Here is a 23,845-nt window from a genome sequence, read left to right as displayed (position 1 = left end):
GCAAAATTACAGTTATGAAATAGCAATGAAAATAATTTTATGGTTGGAGGTCACCACAACATGGTGGCCACGCCCACTTGGTGGCCACACCCACTTGGCAGCCACACCCACTTGGCCACGCCCCTGGCACCTGGGGTCACCACAACATGGGGAACTGTATTATGGGGTCACGGCATTAAAAAGGTTGAGAACCACTGCCCTAGGCCAATCCCGCTTGTTGGAAAAGCCATGTCTTTAGGGCGCGGCGGAAGGAGGGGAGATCCGGGATCACCCGGATCTCTGGGGGTAGTTCGTTCCAGAGTTTATTTATTTATTTAGTTTATTTATTTATTTATTTTAATGTGTACAGTATAGGAGACCCCAATTCTGTAATTCTGAAATTTAGACCAACAAACCATTAAACACAGCATCATAAAAACTCTAATTTAGAGAACTCTGAATGGGTAAAACAGAAACTGTAATAGGAAGGCCAGCCACAGCTCCAGTAGCAAGCTGTTCCATAGTCTAGTTCCTACCATGGAAAAAATAGAGTTACCTATTGATCTCAATGGTATCCATGAAGGGAAAGGTGCAGAAAATATACAAAACAATTATCTAGTTACAATATTCTCTAGCAGTTATTGTTTCTGTCTTCCAAGGTAAATACAGACAAAACATGTTTGCAGTAATCTCATGTATTCATTAAAATCCAGATAACAAAGCTAAACTATTTCCATCTGTTTTGATGTACACCTGAGTCTTCTAATTCAGCAAGATAGATAAAAGATCTTACCTATATACAGTATGGGGTACATAGACTTCTCGTACTGGAAACTCCAAAATCTCTTTATGAATACGACTGCGATTCTCAGTGAATGGCTTTACTTGTAACAGTTCTGAGCTGAGACAACAATTGAGGCCTTCTGAAGCAGGAGAGATCTCCAATTTAAGTAAACCTTAGGAAAATTAATAAAATGAAAGTGATATGGTACATTAAAAGTAAGAATGCCGTTAGAAAATCCCTACTCTAAAAAGTCTGGTTCACATATGGTCTAGCCATATGGGTTGGTTGACAGAACAAAAGCTTGTTTTTTACCCTCCACAGAATGTGTTAAAATTTGCATGAGCACAAGTGCATGAAAACAGGTTCATCCCTTCCAACTCAGTGGGAAAGAACAGAAAAATATTGGGCTAATGATGACTAATGATGGCTAGGATGTGATAATCAGGAATAGGATGGCAGGGCTTAGGCTAAGAGAAATGGGTCTAAGAGAAGTCCCTTGGGGGAGGTAAGACTCGTCATGGGAATTCTCCATTAAGAAGGTCCAACTTCTATACTCGTACAAGACAAAGACACCTGGATATCTTTAAAAGAAATTGGATAAATCCACAAAGAACAAGTCATTGAACACTCAATACTACCTCTAGGATGGGGACATATCTAAATACTAGTTGCAGGGCAATAAAGAGTGCATTACATTTTCAGCACCTATTTACAGCATCCCCAAACATCAATTTGGCTACACTGAGAAAAATGCAGAACTAATATTGGTTTTGGCTGATTAAGTACTAGTTTATTATGGTCTTAAGTCAGAGTCACACAAAAATACACACCACATAAACCAAACTTAAAACGCTGTAATTTACTTCACCTCAACCATTTTAAAAATCCCATAGTCCAGCATGTTCTTTTTGCTAGAAAGCAAAAATATATGACTAAATATGCAGAAAATCTTTAATATAAAAGTTATTCAGTGGCCTGGTATGTGTTTTTATTACCATCATTAAGGGCTGAATTAAGCTCGAGTTAAAATCAGAATAAAACATGCAACGAACATGTTTAAATAACTCAACTTTCCTAGATTTAAATGACATATTATCTTGAGGGGTATTGTTACATCTATTATCTAAAAGTGCTAAGGGAGCTCCATTAAATTGAGCTCTACAGAATTCCTAATATTATTCAGAATAAGTAAACTTAAGCGGATTGCAAGAAAGCATCTCTGGGCACTTCTTAAGGCTCAGCACAGTAGATGTTTGTGATTGGACTCAAATTCAGCCATAGTTTCATTCCATACGGTATTAACTTTGTGAACTCTCAAGCTTCCTCCTTCCGTTATGTATTCAAGATGGACAGTATTTAATATTTATTTGCTACGTATAGGTAGGAGTGTGGGTCTATACATATGTTGTTCATAGTATGTTTAGGTGTGTGTCATGGATGTGTTTCACTTGAGAGCGGGCAACTAAATTTCATTTTTGATGTGTGCCGTTGTGCCCACAGTAAAAAAAAATGACAATAAAGGTTATCTCTATCTTATCTAAATCATTTTGGAATTCTGTGTCCTCAATTTGCCCGATAACTTCACTAACTTTTTCAAGGCCAGAGAATAAAACATTTTGGGGTGATAAGTCAGACCACAGCAACTTTTGAATGGTATTTTTCAACAATCCTGTCTAGTTGTTATTAATTGAAACAGCCCAATTGGGGCCAGGTGAAAAGCTCATCCTTACTGTTGCTTGTCGGCTTCTTATTTTGCTGACATTAAATTGTAATTCCCTCATGCATTTGAGCAGGGAACTTTATTAAATAAGCCATTGTTTTTCTTGAGGAAAAAATGGTTACTCAAAAATAGGTGTGATCTGGCCAGTATATAGTGTAAGTATCTAATATTAATATTAAGCATACCTGGTATAGACTTTATTCTTCTCTGCAACGAAGACCTTTTATAATCAGCTAAAAACTTGAATAAATCTTCATCACTAAGCCTGTCTCCTTCCTGAAACAGTAAGTTTTTGAATAATGATCTGTTGAAAACTAAGTTGCATCTTTATTTGTAATTAACTATATATAAAAACATATAGTATGACTTAAATTTATTGACAATGTCAGTTTCCTTGTTTCTGATCTCCATTTATTCTACACGATTGAGAACTACATTTATCTTTTAATAATTTTTCATAGAGGACACACATTTTCTCTTCCTGAATTCATTTTATTCTTGCTCTGCTTTCTTTTACTTCTTTCCTTTTTTTCATATCCTTTTTTCCAAAACCTACTCTTGACAGAACTAAAAAAAGTGATTTTCCCCACATTCAGAACTTTTCATCAACCTTTTATGCTTCATTAATTTTCTTAAACGTTTCTAATAAACAAATCAATCACGCTTTTACATTAACTTTCTTTCTTTTCCACACGTTTGGATGAAAAAATTTATATCTAAACCATTTTTTAAAATAGAGACTTTTTTTCTGAGTAGATGCCCACAAATGCCAATTGGGTTGCTGAACAGTCCAGATATTTATGTACAGATAGTCCTCGCTTACCAATCGTAATTGGTACCGGCAATTTCATCACTAAGTGACAATCATAATATATGAAGTCACACGACTGTGCTGACCTACAATGGCAGTTCCCTTCCCTTCCCTGAATGTATTCATCAACTACACTCCACAACATAGTCCACCTTCATTCCAATCTTTATCATTTTCTTGTTTTACATTCCATATTATAATCTTCCAAAGCTACTGGCCTCTGCAGTCCATCATAGCATTAGTCAACGAAGGTTTTGTTATAAGACTTTTTAGAAAGTCAGGTAATGCAGTATTCCTTGCTGATGTAACAGCGTAAGCAAAGCTTACTTTTATCCCATGTAATTGGTCTATTCTGTGAAAAGTAGGACCACTAATCTAGAGACTACCTTACGCTCTCATAGATTTTTGTCAACTAAGAGTTACATCATCTTCATCATCATCATCATCATCATCATCATCACCACCACCACCACCATCATGAAAAACCTTGACCAATTTCTGATTAGCCAACATTCTAGAATACCTCACTAATCTATTTTGACAAAAGTTAGAGGTATATAAATCAGGACTATAGTAGCAATATGGCCAGACCAATACTTAGAACCCCTTTATATCACCACAACAAGGATTGAGTGGCACTTGGAATTACTCATGTTGAAAAATTTCCCAACAAAGTACTGTACCTGTTTAAAAAAAGTGTTGAGAGTCAGAGTTGTAGTTCTGAAGTTCACTAGGCCAGGGATGTCATCTGAGCCAAGGCCTCTTTCAGAATATCTTCTAGATTGCAGTGTCCCCGTTTTTCGATCGCCACAAGACCCTTTTCCTTCAAATGTAACATTTCAGTTGGATTTTACTTGGCTTAATGAAAAAGGTAATCATAGCTATTGCTACATTGTACTATTTCAGAAAATTAATTACAGGTAGTCCTCGACCCACGATCACAATTAAGCCCAAAATTTCTGTTGCTAAGTGAGACATTTGTTAAGGGAGTTTTGCCCCTTTTTACGACTTTTCTTGCTAGAGTTGTTAAGTGAATCACTGTAGGTGTTAAGTTAGTAACACGGTTGTTAAGTGAATTTGGCTCACGTGATCCCAGGGACACTGCAACTGTCTTAAGTATGAGTCAGTTGCCAATTGTCTGAATTTTGATCACATGACCATGGGGATGCTGCAACGATCGTTAAGTGTGAAAAATGGTCATAAGTCCCTTTTTTCAGTGCCATTGTAAGTCTGAACAGTCACTAACTAAACTTTGTAAATCGAGGACTATCTGTACAAATAGACTGTTCCTCTTAAAATTTGCCTTCCTTCCAATATTTTTCTACCATGGCATGTTTTCTAGAGATATAAACCATATATCCAAAAGAGTCAGAATCTCAATACAAGTACTCCTCGATTTACAACAGTTCATTTAGTGACCATTCAAAGTTACAATGGCACTGAAAAAAGTGACTTATGACCATTTTTCACAGTTTATGACTTTTGCAGCATCCCCATTATCATGTGACCAAAATTCAGATGCTTGGCAACTGGCTCATCTTTATGACGGTTGCAGTGTCTCAGAGTCATGTGATCATCTTCTGCAAACTTCTGACAAGCAAAGTCAATGGGGAAGCCAGATACACTTAACAACCGAGTTACTAACTTAACAACTGCAGTGATTCATTTAACAACTGTGGAAAAAAAGTCATAAAATGGGGCAAAATTCACTTAACAAATATCTCACTTAACAAAGACATTTTGGACTCAATTGTGGTCGAGGACTACCTGTATCTCATTTATGCAACAAACCTGTAGGATATACTGCCATTTCAAATGAAAATAAAGGATGAAACCTGGTAATTTGCTCAATTTCTTACAGGATTAATAATTAGTTTGTATGTTAGAATGATGAAGATGCTACTGTGATGACTTAATATAGTATATAATGCCAATAAACACATCCTTTTTTCTTATCACAAGTACATGTTCAAATATTAATAAGGTAATAGGATGAGGTAATAGTAATAGTTTTCCTGCAATTGAACTATTATTCCAGAGCAAGATTCTTTGGATCAGCTAAAAAAAAATCTTTCAATCCAAATACTTTAATGGCAGTGGTGGCGAACCTATGGCACACGTGCCAGAGACGGCACTCAGAGACCTCTCTGTGGGCACGCATGCCACCGCTGCCAGCAGCTTGCGCAGGTCCATTAGGGCCACCACTGCCGCCCAGAATGGCAGCCCCACCAGGCACAAAGGAGGCAAAACAGCCAGCTAGCAAGCTCAAGTAGAGATGGTAGAGCACGCCCACACCCAAAAAGCCGGGAAAGCAGGATACCCATTGGCACCATGGCCCCCCAGTCCCAGCTAGGATTGCGTGCCTCCCCCCATTTATGCTGGGCCTCCTGCCCACTGCCCCACCTGCCAGAGACCCCCTGGATCTCCCCCAACCCTGCCCAGCCCCCACAGGCATCCCCCCCATGAGCAACGAGGTGGCCATGCCCACCCCAGCCACACCCACCCAGTCTGCCGTGACAACCGCAGTCATGCCACTCAGTGGGCCGCGTCCACCCAGTGGGCCACACCCTATGCCCCCCCGGGGGCACCACAATGCTGATGTGGCCCTGGCACTTTGCGATAAATAAATGGGTTTTGGGTTGCGGTTTGGGCACTCGGTCTCTAAAAGGTTCACTATCACTGGTATAGAGTATAATACATTACTGTAATGATGAAGACAAAACACCATGAACAGTTTTTTTCCAATTGTCCATCAATTATGAGGATAACTTCTATGTCAGAACACTACTTATTAAACTTGCTTAACTAGATGGTTAGTTAAGGATATGCTTCAATTTTTGTTCAGTATGTACCCACATAACTCAAACCCTACAATTAAAAAATTATACAGAGATTATAATTAAGAGAGGATAGATATTTTCATTATAAAGTAGAATAGAAATAATGCATTTTATATGTTTATACAGTTAGTAGAAAATAGTTAATTACAGTATCTAGGATAAATACTAATAATAGTAAGTAAATAACACCACAGTCTTATGTTTACACTTACCATTTAAAACTTCTAGCTCAGCTATATCTTTTTCAAGTGTTGGAATACTAAAGAAATTTGCTAAATTTATAGGTATCCAAGCAAAAGGCATGCGGTATTTTCCTAAACGTTGACAAAAGTTCTCTGCTTGTTGTTTTAATTTCTCAATCTTTTCCTTAGTCTAAAAAATAGGCAGAAAAATATATGCTGGTCAAAGTCATAAAAATCAATTAAACAGAAAAGAAATGAGCTAATGTGCTGTCATACCATAATTTTTTTTTTTGCAAAATTATAACTGAAAACAAAAGCCAGCAGAGTCAGGGACAAATCTGATCAACTAAAGCATCAATGAACAGTAGGCAGAATTTAGAAGTTATATTTAAACTAGCAGGACAAAGAAACTGAGAGTCATAACTGAATGGGAAATGAGATTTATTTAAGAAATTTAAATCTGGTATCTTAGACTTTACATCATCAAATTCATTGCTAATGGTGATAGTATTACTGGGTCTTGTAAGGTTGGAAACCTAAGTCTGATACACAGGTAGTCCCCAACTTACAACCCTTGTTTAGTGACCATCTGAAAATAGTGACTCATTTCACACTTATGGTAGTTGTAGCATTCCTATGGTTGTGTGATCCATCTTTTGCAACCTTCTGACAAGCAAAGTCAACGGGGAAGGCAGATTCACTTAACATCCTTGTTACAAACTAAACAACTGCAGTGATTCACTTAACGACTGTGGCAAGAAAAGTCATAAATAGGGCAGAATTCACTTAACAACTATCTTGTTTAGCAATGGAAATGTTGGGCTCAGTTGTGGTCATTAGTCAAGGACTACCTATACTTTGTGCTAATTTCTCAATTGTTGGAGAGCGCAAGCTTACTTCCTAGGACATATCTTATAAGACTGCTATACATATAATAATATTTTTCGAATAAAAATTGTCTGTTAAGATCAATCTTTGAGCATTTAGTTACCGTATGTACATTTCAAGATATGGGTAGAAAAACAAATGTGAATTGTATATACTAGTACAAGTTGAACTAACACTTTGAAATCTCAAGAATACAGAGAGACGGCCACATAAATTCCTATTATCCGGGTGATATGTGCATTTCCAGTTAAAAACCTTTATATTATAACTACCTTCCCACTTTCACTTTCTTTTAGAAACATGTAGGGTTCTGTACAATCTCCAATTTCTCCTTGCTGAAGGACTTTTTCAATCTACCACAAAAAAAACCAGAAACTAATTAACCACCAACAAAATATTAATAATAGTTATAAATTATTTTGCTAGCGCTTCTATAATATAAATCTGGAACATAATACATAGTCAGCTTTTCCAATGTAAAAGATAGAAGACAGAATCCTATGCTGCCCTACCATTCTGTAAATACATTAAGGATAATTTTGTAGCATCCCATTCTTCCATAAAACCAGGGCTTTTTTTCTCATAGAACGCCCAGAACGGAGTTCCGGCACCTTTTTTGGATGGAACCTTGTAGGGTAGGCAAGGCGGGTTGTATGATGTGTGTGAGTTCCGGCACCTTTTTTTTTTTTTTTAGAAAAAAAGCACTGCATAAAACTAATATAAGCTTGATTTCTTCAGTTTATGCAGTCTGTGTGTGTTGGTCTAGCAGTCCCATTATCCCCATCTAGAATAACCAATGCCATGATGTCTAGAAATAAAAAGAACTATGGGCTATCAACCAGTAGAGTGCATTAGACTGGTCAATGTTGGTATATGCTGTCTTGCTTGCTTCCATTACAGTCAACTCTGGCTCAAGTCAGAAAGTAAGAATAAGAAAGAAACCATCACTGTAATACAAATAATGTGACTCACCTTCAGCACAAGATAAATATCTGATGAAGGATATGTTACCGAAAATACAGCAGCCCTAGCCTGAGTAGAGGAGTCAATACATGGTGTATGGGATCGCAAAAACCCTTTAAATTGTTCAGAGTTCAAATCACAATGAAAACTTTCAGAGATCTTAAAAAGAAATGAGATGAAAGAGAAGATGCATTCCATGTTGGTTACGACATGCATGCTACAATATCGTCATCACAATAATATAATATAATAATAATAGTAATGATTATACTATATACATTTTTCTGGTTTTACCTTAAAACGAGGAACTAACTGCTTGATTCCATAAATGTCTTGACTTAGGAAACAACAGAGCCATGCCTTTTTCAAATTCTGATACTATTTTTAATCTTAACCTCCCATTCAAAGGATTATTGGGCAGATATAAGCAAGATTTCCTGTTCTATAAAAGAATACATAGAATCTCTCACTCACCTACCATTCAAAATTTGATGGATAAATAAGAAATGGCTAAAAGAAAAGGCATATTCTAGAAATTGCTACACACATTGCTTATTTCGTATTATATACTGTACTGTAATCTACTAAGAGTCGTGTTGACTGTGACAGGCTAGATGCATGTTGAATAAAGACATAAAATAAATTATTAGTTAATTATATTTCACAAAACTATAGACAGCTGTTGAAAATCTCTTTCTGTATTAGATACTGTATGTCCAAACCTCGTGAGGTAGAACAAAATAATTTGTTCAAATTATGAGCTAGAACTAAGTAATTCAGACTGGATTTTCATTCCCTTGGATTAAAGCATAAGGTTGTAAATCTATGTTTTATTTTCCTTGGCTATCAAAGAAGTTTCAATCCCGTTGCATTTCCCTGGAAGCACAATATCTTGGCAACCAAGGTGGATGGAGATGAAAATTCAAACCGTTTGTCTTTAGGTTTAAATAATCTTCCAATATATAGTCCTTATGGTGAAATATAATAAATATTAACCATAGGCAGAAACTGTCTAAGACTAAACAATCTAGCCAACCAAGTCAGTTAGGCTAATGGGAAACAGGTATATAAACTAGAACAACCCTGATTAAACAAGCTGCCACATATAGAAAGCCAGCAAGCTTGTCCCTGAGTCAAAACATGACAATTAGACAATGTCTAACTTGGTAATGAAACTTTTGCCAGAAGAAAACCAAGCTTAGCAAACACCCAAGATCTCTGCAAAATATTAAACGCTGCATTTGAATGAAAAATAGTGCTGTTACAATCTTACCTTTTTCCTTTCTTTTATATCATAAAGAGCTAAGGTTACAAATAATGGCTCAATTTCAATTTCAAATCTGCAAAGGAAAAAACAAGGCACTGCTAATAATTAAATAATTCATGTGACACAAAATCAAGCACAATGGTTCCTTAGAATAATACTTACCGTATACTGAAAATATTAACTAAAACTTGCTTTATCTACTTAATCTACTTAATCCTCAGTGCCAACATTAAACAATTTCAATATGTATAGATACTGTAAGCATATAATGTAGCTATCCTGTTTTCTTATTATCTGCTTTGGATGAAATCTAAAATCTCTTATGAGAAGAGGCATACTTGTTATTTACACCAACAAAACAATGGATCACTTAATAATCCACTAATAATAAATACATACGGTAATATGGTCCCAATTTCCTCTTTATAAGCCAATTTTTTTGAGAATGGAGCAAATGGGATCTAACTAATTTGATGGAAGAAGATGCTACAAAACTGGTTGCAAATCCTCTTCTATTTAAAACCTCCACCCATTGTTACACCACCTGTAGTGACACAGAGGTTTTTGCAGCCATCCTGATAATTTCTTCAGAAGTTAGAATAATAGGGGCAGCATATTATCATTCTAAAACAAAAATTGCAGCAATGCTAACAAATGTGTTTATCTCATGAGGCATTGTTAAACTTCAGTTAAACATGATAAGCACTAGACTCAAAATTAAAACTCATTTTTAAAAGAACATAACACAGTAGCTAGATAACTCTTGCTGGGTGGATATATACAAAGACCAGAGTAAGCAGAAATAGAGAAATCTATGGAGTGTTTTGTCTACTGCACATGGCAAGTTTTTAAAGTACTTTCCCAAATAAAAAAGCTTTCTGAATGAAGAAAAGTAGCACATGGAGGAAATTTGTTTTAGACCTGTCATTTTCCTGCTTTCTACTTTATAGATTTCATTCCATCATTTTATTGTGTGGCTTGCTCAATATGCCACCTGATTGACCCAAACCCCTAAACATGTCCCATTAGCACCACAGATGTAGAACTTACTTCAGTGTCTGTACTTTCACTAATATCCTATTGCCCAGATACTCCTTTGGGCATTCGGGTATTGGTCGTATTTGTACAGAATCCTCCTATTAAAGACATTAAGAACAGTTATTTGTTTTGGTTCATTTTAGCTTCCTGTACTTTGACCAACATCATCTGTTACCATCCCTTCATTTTTTTTACTTTACAATCAGGCAAAAACTTAATGCAGAAAACATAGGAAGTCATCAGAATTATAGTAAAGCCAGGGAAGTTTGTCTAGAATGCAGCAGCCCGCACAGTCGCAGGGCAATTATGATACAAAGACTTTACATCATTGTTGCAGGAGCTGCAGTGGTACTGGTATTCAAGTGCTGACTGCTGCCTTTAAGACTTGTCCCAAATAACTTATAGAGTCATAGAATCCTACAGCTAGAAGGGACCTTAGAGGTCTTCTAGTCCAATCCGCCCCTTCCCCTTATAAGAAATTATAAAGCAGGAGACCTTATACTATCCTGGACAAATGGTTGTCCAATCTTTTCTTGAAAACTTTCAGCAAGGGAGCATCCACAACTCTGGGAGGAAAACTGTTCCATTCGTTCATTGTTCTCACTGTCATGAAATTTCTCCTCAGTTCCAGGTTAGATTTCTCTTAACCCATTGCTCTTTGTCCTACCCTTGGATGCTATGGAGAATAAATCAATGCCCTCTTTTCTGTGACAGCTCCTCAAGAAGACTAGAAGACTGCTATCATACTACTCCTAGTCCTTCTCTTTGTTAGGCTATACATACCTATTTCCCTTAATGATTTAGCCTAGCATTTTCATTGCTTTTTCTTCGGATTTTTTTGAACTACAATTGCCATAGCTAATTACACCAGCTGAGCTGGATGGAATTCATGTCTAACATATTCCATCCTTTGTATTATAGTTCCTTTGGAAACCCAGATGGTTGCAGTATTGTTGTGCCAGAAAATATACGGCTTACCTCATCTATACTGGGATACAGAGCAAACAATTCAGTAGGCCTGTTGGCTTGCCGTGCCTCTTCATTTTGCCTCTGAATGTCTTCTGCTTTAACCGTCTGCAGTAAGTTGGTCAATCGGGGATCAAGTGGTAGGCCGCGCAGGCAAATTACTCCAGGTGTCAAGGTGCTCTTACTGGATTCATCACAAAGGACTTTTAAGTGACTGGGACCTGTCTGCTCAAGCAAATAGGGAATAGTTGAACAGATTAAACATACTGAATATTTCTGTCACATTTCTGTGTCATATTTCCATTCTTATCTGTTGCAATATCAGGTATTAGATTTCCAACACCATGAAATAAATGTTAAATGGAACCATTAACTCTCCTTTTAACAGAACCATTTATTTCATGCAGAATAACAGAATTGGAAGGGACCTTGGAGGTCTACTAGCCCCTGCTCAAGCAGGAAACTCTATACCGTTTCAGACAAATGGCTGTCCAATCTCTTCTTAAAAACATCCAGTGTTTGAATGCCCACAACTTCTGGAGGCAAGTTATTCCACTGATTAATTGTTCTAATTGTCAGGAAATTTCTCCTTAGTTCTAGGTTGCAACTCTCCTTGGTAAGTTTCCATTCATTGCTTCTTGTCCTGACTTCAGGTGCTTTGGAGAATAGGTTGATTCCCTCTTCTTTGATGCAGCCCCTTAGATATTGGAAGACTGCTATCATGTCACCCTTAATCCTTCCTTTCATTAGACTAGACATACCCACTTCCTGCAACTGTTTTTCAATTGTTTTTTTTCTCCAGTCCCCCAATCATCTTTGTTGCTCTTATCTGCACACTTTCTAGAGTCTTAAGATCTTTTTTATATGCAAAAACAGTAGAACAAGGTACTTTGGGAGAAGATTAAGAATTCTTAGACTGCTATAGAGCAGGAGTGTCCAAATGTGTCAACTTTAAGACTTGTGGACGTCAACTTCTAGAATTCCATGGTTTCCAGTCGAAGTCGACGGGTCTTAAAATTTGGTAAGGTTAGATTCCCCCCTGTTATAGAGCATAACATTTAAAGATAAGACAACTTTCTTCTCTTATTCCACACTATTTAAAAAAGAATGCTTCATTGTTTTTCAAGTTCCCACATCACCTTGGTGCTATTCCTTCTAATTTGGGAAGGAAGTTTAGACGTGTCATTTAGGTGGCCCTGTAGCATGACACACAAATGATCTCAAGGCATTCTGGGGAAAAGAGGTTCCTCCCACTGGCAACTCCGCCACTTCCTACTGATCCATTTATCTTATCAAAACATTCTTTTAAGGCTATTCTTAAGAGTACCTGATAACTGGAATTGTCAAAATCCAACGTTTCAGACTCAAATGTTTGCTTTCGAAGGCTTTTATGGAAGTCTGCTCTGGATCCCGTTTTCATTAAGTTATAAGCCTCATTACTTCCTTGATTTCTTCAATAAAACAGCCAATTAGATTTCAGTTTTAGAAAAAGAGACAAAATGAAAGATCAATTGCTGTCATGCAAACAAATGCTATCAAAATATATACAATACCCCAAATTAATTTAAGAACTGCTTAAATGGAATACAAAGTTATAACGAATTGCTATATGGGTTACTATCACAGAAGAATATGGAAGGTAAGCCTTATGCATTTTTTTTTCAAGAGAACACTCACTCCCCACCGCCAAAACCTCAGTGTCCCAGATGTTGCCCAAAACTATCAAGAGAATCGATCCATTTAGTAAACCTAATGAAAGTAATTATCACTTTTTTCTTGAATAATTAGACAATTAATCAAAGCAATAGGCTTTAATTTTTCTCTGGGTAATTATTGAGTTATAAATGAAGGACTTACTTTCGATTCACAATCAGCCAGTCACGAATATAAGTCTGAACACAGTCCCGAACATGTAAATCCAATTCAGTTCTAGGAAGAAGCAAAAATATTTCTATGCATAATCAGTGATTATACAGAAAGCTAGTCAATAAAATAACAGAAACATAGCTATTCATCCTGCATAATAAAAAAATTGTTAATTTTGAAGCCACTTTTGTACTCTCTAAATCCAGTTTCCAAGATACATTTTTGAACATCTTTTTCAACATGTTATAAGAAAATATCATGTATAAAAACTAACTTAAAAATTAAAAGATACTGATAGTATTATCAAGTATAATGACTATATTCCAAAGTATAAACCCTATAATGTGTAAATAATTAAAAAAAGAAAAGGACTGTGGAAGCACCAGTCAGCTAAAGCACAATTCAGTAAGAAAGAGATGCTGGTAACATGGATAAAATAATCCCTTTATCTCATCCGAGGAAAACGATGCAATTCATTGATACAGTACATACTTTGTATTGTATGAAAATATTCAATCCTAGGATCTCCATATCAATTAATAGAAAATTCTTCAGAGAGAAAAAAAATGCTTTAATGAAAATTAAAATGTTCTAATGTTTGCAATTGTTGGGCTTCTCCCTGATAGGCTACACTGGAACCAATTAAATAGGTATATTACAATCCAAAAATTTCAAAGAAGGAATTTAATTGCAGAAGCCACAGGGAAAGAAATTCCAGCAAAAATTGTATATAACGGTGAACTCAATGTTCAATTTTTTTACATCTTTTTTCCTGTCCATATAACAGTGGTGGCGAACCTATGGCACGCGTGCCAGAGGCGGCACTCAGAGCCCTCTATGTGGGCACACGTGCCGTTGCCCCAGCCTCGCCTCCCCCCACAACCCCCTCCTCACCAGCAGCCCCCCTGGAGGAGAGTCGCCCCCCAGCGTGGCCCACATGGAGCAGCGCAGCCAAGGACATGGCAGCCAGGCAGCATAGACAAGACTCTGCCCTCACATCCCATCCCGCGCAGTTGATGCTGCGGGGCGTGGACAGAGGGTGTGGCCGCCATGGCACTGCTGGGCTGCCTGGGCGATCTGTGGCGGGCTCTGGAGGCAGTGAGTGGCCCTGCGGGCAGGCGGAGCAGGGGACAGGGTGGGGGTGGGGCAGGGGGTAGAGCAAGGGCGGGGCCAGTTTTTGGGCACTCAGTCTCTAAAAGGTTCGCCATCACTGCTATACAATGTGCTAGCAAATCCCCATTTTAGACATAAGGCTCAATTTCCATCTTTCTCTTGTTCTAGAAACTTTAGGTTTATTAAGTTTTTATCTCTATGTGAAGAGTGTGTCCTGGATTACCAAATTGCAACTGGTGCTGTGCAAGTACTGTGAAGTCTTCAGCAGTAGACCTTGGATTATACTCACAGGCAATAACCCTCAATCACCACAGACTAGGGTCCAATTACATGTGCTAACTACCACCCTGGGTCAGAAGGGGAGCAAGTTTCTTTGGAACATAAAGGGAAAGAGAATTAACTTTTTCCTTTCAATATAATCCCAATATAGTCTCTCCTTTTCTTTCCGTAGCTTTTACCCTTATAAGGTAAACCCTTATGGTACTTGTCACTTGTGAGAAAAAAAGAGGTATAATGACTGGCAAAGAGAATCGTTCCTGTGGTGGAGACAGAAAAAAATATTGCTATTGTACTGCCCTTAGCTTGCCCCTAGATACAGTTAAGAAAAGCAAAGAGGAATCAGAGGAGCTTGTGACAATGGGAATGATGGGCAAACCCTAAGGCAAACCCTAAGATCTAAGGTCAAAATGGTTTGTTCTGGCTCCGTATTTTGAATTGGGAAAATCTGAAACTCTTATCAATTCAAACTTTGTACTTATTCTATTTACCGCCATTCTGTCATTGTACATTGTACAGGGAGTTTGCCCTGGGTGAATAAATGTTTAGTGAATTCAACATTTATGAATACAATTTCTGAAAACAAATTATTTTTCCAGAGATTATTTGAAGTGTTATAGTGATATCCCAGAATACGCAGCAATAAAAAGATGTTTGTCAGACCAGTGGGGAACCAGAATACATTGATGAGAAACACTTCTGGTACAAAGAATCCAAAAGGAATAGTTACAGGGGTAGTCAACCTTGGCTCTTTTCTGACTCGTGGACTTCAACTCCCAGAATTCCTGAGCCAGCCATGCTGGCTCAGGAATTCTGGGAGTTGAAGTCCACGAGTCATAAAAGAGCCAAGGTTGACTACCCTTGGAATAGGAACATGAAAACAGGCTTTAACTGCTTGCTTAAAAAAGTTTCCTCACCGTTCTTCTGGTAATGATGGTTCCAAGGTTCTGTGCTCCTTTGCAGCATAAACCACCTCCAAATCATCTTCAGGAAAATCACCCAATTCTTGCAAGAGTTCTGAATCTAGAATATTCAGCTGCGTCATTAGGAGACCTTCAAAATCCACTGGGTCTACAGCATCATAAAACTGAGGCTAAATATTACAAAAAGAAAAAAGAAAACGAAAGAAAACAGTTTGTGCGTGCTTTTTTAGGAATATAAAACACATTGCTGAGTCTCCATTAAATGTTAATCTCAAATGCACTAGCAGCCAAAAAAGTTCATTTTAAGGATCAAGAACAAAGGGCATAAATCAAGCTTAAATTCTTACACATAACCATAGTCGTTAAGTTTATAGTTTTAAAACATTAGTCTACTTAAACCCCCTTAATTTATTAGAAGATAGGTTAAATGAGGAGAAATTGCTAGACAACTAAATAACATATCTTTCCTTTCCTTCCACCTCTTCTCTTTTTTTAGTAATGTCAAACAAACCTATATAAGCAGTTTCCTACAGAAGATTCAACTCAATTCTATATTTAGCTCTTCCAGTTTAATTTCTCTTTACATCTATGAGATTTAATTCTTCACAATTAAAAAGAAATCACAACTACTTTCATTAGGGAAGTGCCATGTGCTACATAACCAAGCCAAACATCAAGATGCGAATAGAAACGGAAGTCATTTTACTTTAGTGAGAATGTGGTCTAAAGGAAGATATTGTCACAAGCTAGCAAATTTGAGAGCGGTACATTCTTGCCACAAGGAAGACTACAATGAGTAAACTAGCATTGTCCTTCTTTTGTTTTATTTTATTTATGTATTTATTTATCCATCACATTTTTATACTGCCCATTTCACCGGGTGGCTTACAATAAAAAAATGGTACTCTTTATGAGTCTTTGCAGTTGAAAATATCATTGATACAGGCTCTCCGTACAAATGAGGACTTAGAAAAATCAGGATCTTCAGTCAGTAAAGAATCTCCAGCTGCCTGAATAAAACACGAAGTCCTAATGATTCATATGTTAATCCCTTGAACTCTATTCGGTCATTCTAGCTGTCAAAGCAAGGAAACTGGGTACGGTTAGAATTAGTATACGGAATTTTTTGAGGTATAAATAATCTTTTTTTCTGGTGTAACTTCTTGAATGTGTCTGGAGACTGCGATTGTCTTCTTTTTGGGTAGAACCACATTTATCCCCATTGTAATTTTTAATGTGCATTTAACAGATTAAACTAAAAACTATAAAATTAATGTATGTATGTATGTATGTACACACACACACACACACACACACACACACACACAGAGCTAATTATAGACAACAGCAGACTTGGTAAATATATAATGCAGCCCCAAAGCCCGTATACATAGCACATGCCCAGACCAACCAGGAATTATTGAGAGATGACAAATATGTAGAGGAAAGAATTGTTACAGGAAGGTAAAAGCCATTAGTTGAAAAGCAGCAGTTAAGATTTTGGCAGTATGGTTTATCTATAAAAGGCAACCTAAGGCTTACAGAGAAGCAATTAACGTACCTTTTTGGTGCAGTAAAATTAGCAGTGTGGTGCAATCAAAATGGTGGATAGATGAAACAAAAAGTAAGCAACTTGGCAGAAAGCCTTTTGAGAACAAAATACACACTTTTTATCATCCAATGAACCACCAACGAAGTTAAACCGACAGCTGCTCAAGTTGAGGAAGTGAATTAGATGTCTTCAAGAGACAGGAAATATATATTTACTGTGTTTCAGTTTTCAGAACTGTGGGTTCCTAATAACCTGTTTGTTCTTATTAAAATACACTTAAAAGGTCTGAGGATAATTTTAAAATTAGTTGAGCAAAGTTCTGCAAAATTCCATTCACTCTAGCAGATATTAAAATCAAGAAGAAAATATTGTCTCTTTAATAGTAACATTTGTAATCAGTGATGTCTACAGAAAGATTGGACAAATGACAAAAACAGGCTTTCTCTTATCCTTTTATAGAGCATTATAATATAAAAGGAATAGAGTTTGCAGTTTGTTGATGTGATAAAGCTCTTGTCATTTTGATAAAAGCATCAGAACTTGAAAACTCCTTTGTAATGTTCTCTCAAGATATTTCATAACTTGTATTTCATAATATTCATGTGTTAAATGTCCACACAGACATTATATAACATTAATTGTGAAAGATGATGCTCTGTTTCAAACAGAATTGAGAAATTAAGAAATAAGAAATTGTACGGGGCTATTTTTAATAGCATAATTCCATAACGCAAACTTTCAGCAGAACACCATAGCCAACACATGATCTGGATTCCATCTATGTCCATATGGAGCAACAAAGGTAGTGGAGTACTTCAGTGTTCTGTCCTGGGCCCAGTACTGTTCAACATCTTGTTAAATGACTTAGATGAGAGAACAAAAGGCATAGGTATAATATTTGTGTATGACACAAAGCTAGGGAAGATTGCTAATAATTCTAACACTGGCTTAGTAACAGTACTTGCGAGAGAGGTCTGGGGGTCTTGGTAGACCATAGATTAAAGATAAACTAACAATTTGCAGCAGCTGCCAAAAAAACAGTGTAATTGGGATTACATCAACAGAGTATAGGTCAGGATCTCACAGGAAGTGATAATACCGTTCTGTGTTGCATTGGTAGGACCACACTTGGAATGCTGTGTCCAGTTCTCATCATCACACAAAAGATGCTGGGGAACTGGAAATTATGAAGGGAAGAATAACAACGATGGCTTGGAAGTTAAATCCTACAAAGACTGGTATTTTTAGCTAAAAGAAGGGAAGAATAAGGGAAAATCTGACAGCAAGTCTTCTGATATATGATAGAATGTCATAGAGAAGAGCAGATTTATTCTCCCTAGCATCTGAAGGTAAGACAAGAATCAATCAATGGAAGCTTAACAATGAGATCCAAACTTGAATTAACAAGGAATTTCTTGATTGTGAGAGTTACTGTATTAACAATGGAACAGACTGCCTATTGACTTTGTGGGTGCTCCATCACTGAGAAAGCACTGTCCCCACACAACCTCATAGTATAGTTATTAATAAGACTCATTTGTTATTTTTCAATTCCGATTAGATAATATCACTTTTAAATAATTTTTCTAGTAGGCAGAAAAAATTCTCTAAGCCCCTTAATTTTTCTTCAATATATGAGCAAACTTTCACATACTTATATGTATATAAATTTATTGTAGCCAATGTCTGTCAGGGCATCTAAGGGTCATTAAAAAAATAATAAAGGGCGAATTCATAGTTGAATCATGAGAGGCACAATCCTTTTCTTGAACACTATTCTAACTTTCCTTCCTCTGACCCTATCTCATAGACATAGTGTCCTTCCTCATGTTAACTGGGATAAATGAAGCACAAACATTAATAAGGGCCAGTTTAGTCTAGTGCAGGGGTGTCAAACTGCCGGCCCATGGGCTGGATGCTTCATAGCGAAACCGCACCCACCCCATTGCCGGCAATGAAAAAAAGTTGCGATATGTCACGAAACATCACGTGACGTTGCAAGTTTGACATCCCTGGTCTAGTGACTAAAGCACTAGACTAGAAACCAGGAGACCCTGAGTTCTAGTCCTGCCTTAGGCATGAAAGTCAGCTGAGTGACTTTGGGTCAGTCATTCGCTTTCAGCCCAACTTACCACACAGAGTTGTTGTTCTGGAGAAAGGAGGAGGAGGAAGGAATATTAGATACATTTGCCACCTTGAGTTATTTATGAAAAAATAAAGGTGGCATAAAAGAAATCTTAAAAAAGTAACGGTTTTTACACTTACCAGACTAATGCAAGAAAAACCAGGCGTACTATTACTTCGCTGACTGAAGGGTCCAAAGGATGGTTGATGCACAAACTGTCGTCTTATTTCTGCTGAGGAATGCCTTCAATTTAAAAAAGACAACAGAATTGGTTACACCTGTTACATTTAACTGACCATATTTTCTTAAATATTTGAGCACATTCCATGTAATCAAACTGTAACCTGTTATCCCGGTTAGCATTTTTAGCATTAATAGAAAAACGAGGTATGCAGATGTCTCTTCGCTTGAGGGTGTTTCTCTCTCAAATTCAAGGACTAGGTTCTTTCCAGTTCCACACCATCTAGTTTTATGGGCAAATACAACCTCAGCAATATAAGGAAGTGCGGACTTCAACTCCCAGAATTCCCTAGTCAGCACTGGCTAGACTAGAAAATTCTGGGAGTTGAAGTCCACAACTCTAATCGTTGTGGAGGTTGGAAATCACTGTTCTATGCATTAAAAAAACCTCTTACCTTAATGAACTTGCTAACTTTAGGCTGCTGCTGGTTCCTATTTTTATATTTTATTAATCGAGATACTGGAAGATATTTGCAAAAAATTAAAATAATGTCACTCTTCTCATTATTTTATTTGTTAAAAATACACATTTTTCTTGAAAAATATTTTATTTATGTCAATATCTAGTGGTTTAGTATTATTTTTACATGATTCAATAAATAAATATTCTGTGTGTGCATCACTTTCATTTTTTAATGAGTGTCAGTAGATATCACCCAAACCCTGTTTTGGGTTCCTCCATAATTTTTAAAAATAGGAAAGGGTCCTGAGAGAAAAATGTTTAAGAAACACTGTTCTAGAGGAATACAAGGCTGTGGTATGGGTAGTCATCGAGTTACAACCACAATTGAGCGCAAAATTTCCATTGCTAAGCAAGGCAGTTATTAAATGAGTTGCGCTCCATTTTACAATTTTTTTTGCCATAGTTGTTAAGGGAATCATGCAGTCATTAAGTGAATCTGGCCTCCCCCATTGGCTTTGCTTGTTGGAAGCCAGCTGGGAAGGTTAGAAATGGTGATCACATGACCCTGAGACAGTGCAACTGTCATAAATACATGCCGGTTGCCAAGCACTTGAATTTTGATCATGTAACCATGGAGATGTTGCAACGGTGATAAGTGTGAAAAACAGTCATAAGTCACTTTAACCAGTCACTAAACAAATGGTTGTAAGTCAAGGACTGCCTGTACGGCAGACAGCACAGAAATGGCTTTGACAAACGGAAGGAAGATTTGTTACCATGACAACAACCAGAGAAACTTGACATGAGCCCATACCAAAACAGATTTGTGAAAATGGCTCAGAGAAGCCCTCATTTCTCATGAAGATAAAACCAGGGGTAAAAAGGAAGCATGTTCAGATTTGCAAGATTCAGTTGCAATAGCCCTTCTAATAAAAGTAGTTTTAGGCCCACACAGTGTCTGTTTCTTAGTCTGGCATCTTAACACAGTAAACTGACATCTCAAATACAGAACAGAACAGAATCTGTTAACTGTACTTTGTTGCGGTTCTTCTCTCTGCTGCAGCTGTTTCCCTTTTTTTTATTTCCGGAGTGTAAATGTTTGTGATTAACATATCCCCAGAAACTACTCTTGAAATGGTGACAGACAGGCCATAGGTCAATCCTTTTATGGCCCAGGAGGAGGAGGAGAAGGAGGAACAGCAACAGCAACAGCACAGGAATAATATATATTCTAGGAATAATAGTACTGAAGAGGCAGATTCCAGCAATATTGAAGCCAATGACTCTCTGGTTGAGGCCGGCTCAGCAACCCCCCAGGACTCCCACCTGCACCCACAGACATCCCTCAGACTCTATGGTTCACCCATCCAGTCCCAAACAGAGGCCTGCATTAAAGATACAACTACAGAGAACAGATCAGACGGATCAGCCAAGAAGCAGGCTGGCAGGAGAGGAGATTCCAGCAAGTAATATACCTTAGCTTTGCACTTGGGTGGTGCCTCAGTGCAGCTTCTTTATTGGTCTCCCTCCCTGGGAAAAAATGCTGAGAATAACTTTTCAAATCTCAGCTCTGGTGCTACGCTCTGACCTCTGGATTCCACCTCGCTGTGTCTCTCGTTCTTCCCCTTGGAGTTGCCATTTGTTTGTTTGCTTCTAAAAAGTTCTGAGTTTGCAGAACTCTGGACTGTGGCAGGCAGCCAGCTGGCTACCTTGTTGGCTGGCAGCCAGAAAGGCTGGCACTATAAAGCCCTAGTCAAAATATTTATATGGCAAAAATCTATAGAAAAATGTGAGACAATTAAAATTAAAAATGCTAAGAAAAATGCTAGAATCACCTGAGAGGAGGAGTTCACCTTAAAAGACACAATACAGAAAAAAAGAAGCTTGTCAAGATTTCACAAAGTGAAATTTAGCTTAAGCATCTTGGTAGCTTACATTTTTGCTCTGCAGAAGATGAGCCCCCTCTAGTGGCTGTCAGAGAAGAGAAAGTTGTTTAAGTAAACCGACCAAAGAAGGATCAGGTAAGAATTCGGAAAATGAGAATGAACCCCAATTTATTTTTCTAGTTTATAAATCACAATAATGAGCCATGTGACAATCAGAATTGCTCAAAACAAACGTTTGACAACAATAGGATCTGATTAGCCACAGCAAATATATACATCTTTCTCTTATATCATCTCTTCAAAATGTTCATTTTGTTGTGTAAAGGAGTTCTGACTAAGCAAATATCCTTTCTCTTTCTCTCTTGCAGAGTATATAATAATAATAATAATAATAATAATAATAATAATAATAATAATAATAATAATAATAATAATAATAATAAAGTTGGAAGGGATCTTGGAGGTCATCTAGTCCAACCCCCTGCTCAGGCAGGAAACCCTATACCATTTTGGACAAATGGCTGTCCAGTCTCTTCTTAAAAACTTCCAGTGTTGGAGCATTCACCACTTCTGGAGGCAGGTTGTTCCACTGGCTAATTGTTCTAACTGTCAGGAAGTTTCTCCTTAGTTCTTGGTTGCTTCTCTCCTTGATTAGTTTCCATCCGTTGCTTCTTATCCTACCTTCAGGTGCTTTGGAGAATAGCTTGACTCCCTCTTCTTTGTGGCAGCCCCTGAGATATTGGAACAATGCTATCATGTCCCCCCTCGTCCTTCTCTTCATTAAACTAGACATACCCAATTCCAGCAACCGTTCCTTATATGTTTTAGCCTCCAGTCCCCTAATCATCTTTGTTGCTCTTCTCTGTACTCTTTCTAGAGTCTCAACATCTTTTTTACATCTTGGTGACCAAAACTGTTTAGTGGATAAGTATTCAGAGTCTTCCCTAGATATAAGACTCTGCCTCATCAGGGAGATGGGTGGTATATAAATTTAATGAATAAATAAAATGCACAGCTTGGTGAGAAATAAAGAGATTTTATTAACTTCATATAGAGTTAGAGCCAACTCTTGAGACTCAGCAAATATTCTGGCACTGTTTTAAGATTTTACTCAAAAGTGGAAATCAGCAATAGGAAGTAAATGTGTCACAATCTGCCAGGATTGCTACAAGTCAAGTCACTCAGACACAAACTTCTGGAAGCCACTAAACAGGAAGGCCTGCTGATAACCACAAATGCTCAACTTACTCTAGTTGAATATTCTTCACACAGAATTTACAAATCCATGTCATATTTTGGCAGGCCCCCAAAAGCAACTGATGGCTGATATTATCATATGCTAACAGGATGACCATGAATTTATCAGTAGACTCACTGAGCACGATGCAAAACAAAAGCCAACTGCTCTGTGAGTAAAAGAAAAGGCTGACCTTGTTAGATTTCAAATCAAACAAGAATTCACAACAAACGTGTTGTTTTTAAAGAGCTTTATACTAGTATAAAGTTATCAAACTTAGTAGGAAGAAATAAAACTTCATCTTCTATTAGAACACACATCTGGGCAAAATAGTAGAATAACAACAGCAAGTCAAAAAAAGTCAGCTTCAAATACTTCACCTACTTACCTACTTAAATCTTTTGGGGCTACTAATGTGTGAATTTATTTTTGATTGTTAACACGTGGTAGTACATCTTATTTGTCTTAAAATGTGTACCTTAAACCCTATTCTTCACCTAGCCTGCAAAGATGGTCAAAGTACAAAATAAAATACAAAGTATACAAATAAAATACACCCATCACTACACAGAGATGATAAAATCCCAAAATGTGAAATTTACGCAGGCACAAAATTTACGTGAGAATTTTTATAAGATGTTTTATAGATGGCACATGGATCCTGCAACTATGTCTCGCATTTATGAGAATTATGAATCCAAGTGCTGGAGGTGTGGACAACAAGATGCAACTTTTTTTCACATGTGGTGGACTTGCAAGGTTATTAAAGCCTTCTGGATAAAATTA

General features: G+C 37.2%; 1 protein-coding gene across 1 annotated transcript in view; it reads right to left on the bottom strand.

Moving 5' to 3' along the window:
- The window catches only part of DOCK8 (dedicator of cytokinesis 8), a 90,180-nt gene extending 70,704 nt beyond the window's left edge, over nucleotides 1-19,476 (bottom strand). Inside the window, exons 1-13 of the mRNA XM_015818030.1 lie at nucleotides 19,434-19,476; nucleotides 15,611-15,786; nucleotides 13,296-13,367; nucleotides 12,766-12,889; nucleotides 11,451-11,663; nucleotides 10,485-10,570; nucleotides 9,441-9,507; nucleotides 8,177-8,326; nucleotides 7,477-7,557; nucleotides 6,347-6,506; nucleotides 3,978-4,117; nucleotides 2,669-2,759; nucleotides 773-935 (exon numbers count right to left, since the gene is read on the bottom strand). Coding sequence (XP_015673516.1) covers nucleotides 773-935; nucleotides 2,669-2,759; nucleotides 3,978-4,117; nucleotides 6,347-6,506; nucleotides 7,477-7,557; nucleotides 8,177-8,326; nucleotides 9,441-9,507; nucleotides 10,485-10,570; nucleotides 11,451-11,663; nucleotides 12,766-12,889; nucleotides 13,296-13,367; nucleotides 15,611-15,738 — 1,475 coding nt within the window. The 5' untranslated portion in view covers nucleotides 15,739-15,786; nucleotides 19,434-19,476. The remainder of the gene's footprint in view (nucleotides 1-772; nucleotides 936-2,668; nucleotides 2,760-3,977; nucleotides 4,118-6,346; nucleotides 6,507-7,476; nucleotides 7,558-8,176; nucleotides 8,327-9,440; nucleotides 9,508-10,484; nucleotides 10,571-11,450; nucleotides 11,664-12,765; nucleotides 12,890-13,295; nucleotides 13,368-15,610; nucleotides 15,787-19,433) is intronic.
- Nucleotides 19,477-23,845: the final 4,369 nt, after the last annotated feature.

This window comes from Protobothrops mucrosquamatus, unplaced genomic scaffold, assembly GCF_001527695.2.
Source record: "Protobothrops mucrosquamatus isolate PMUCROS unplaced genomic scaffold, P.Mucros_1.0 scaffold667, whole genome shotgun sequence".
In the NCBI taxonomy this organism is placed as follows: Eukaryota; Metazoa; Chordata; class Lepidosauria; order Squamata; family Viperidae; genus Protobothrops; species Protobothrops mucrosquamatus.
The sequence above is the reverse complement of the archived record's forward strand: the minus strand, read 5'-3'. Positions and strand labels throughout refer to the sequence as shown.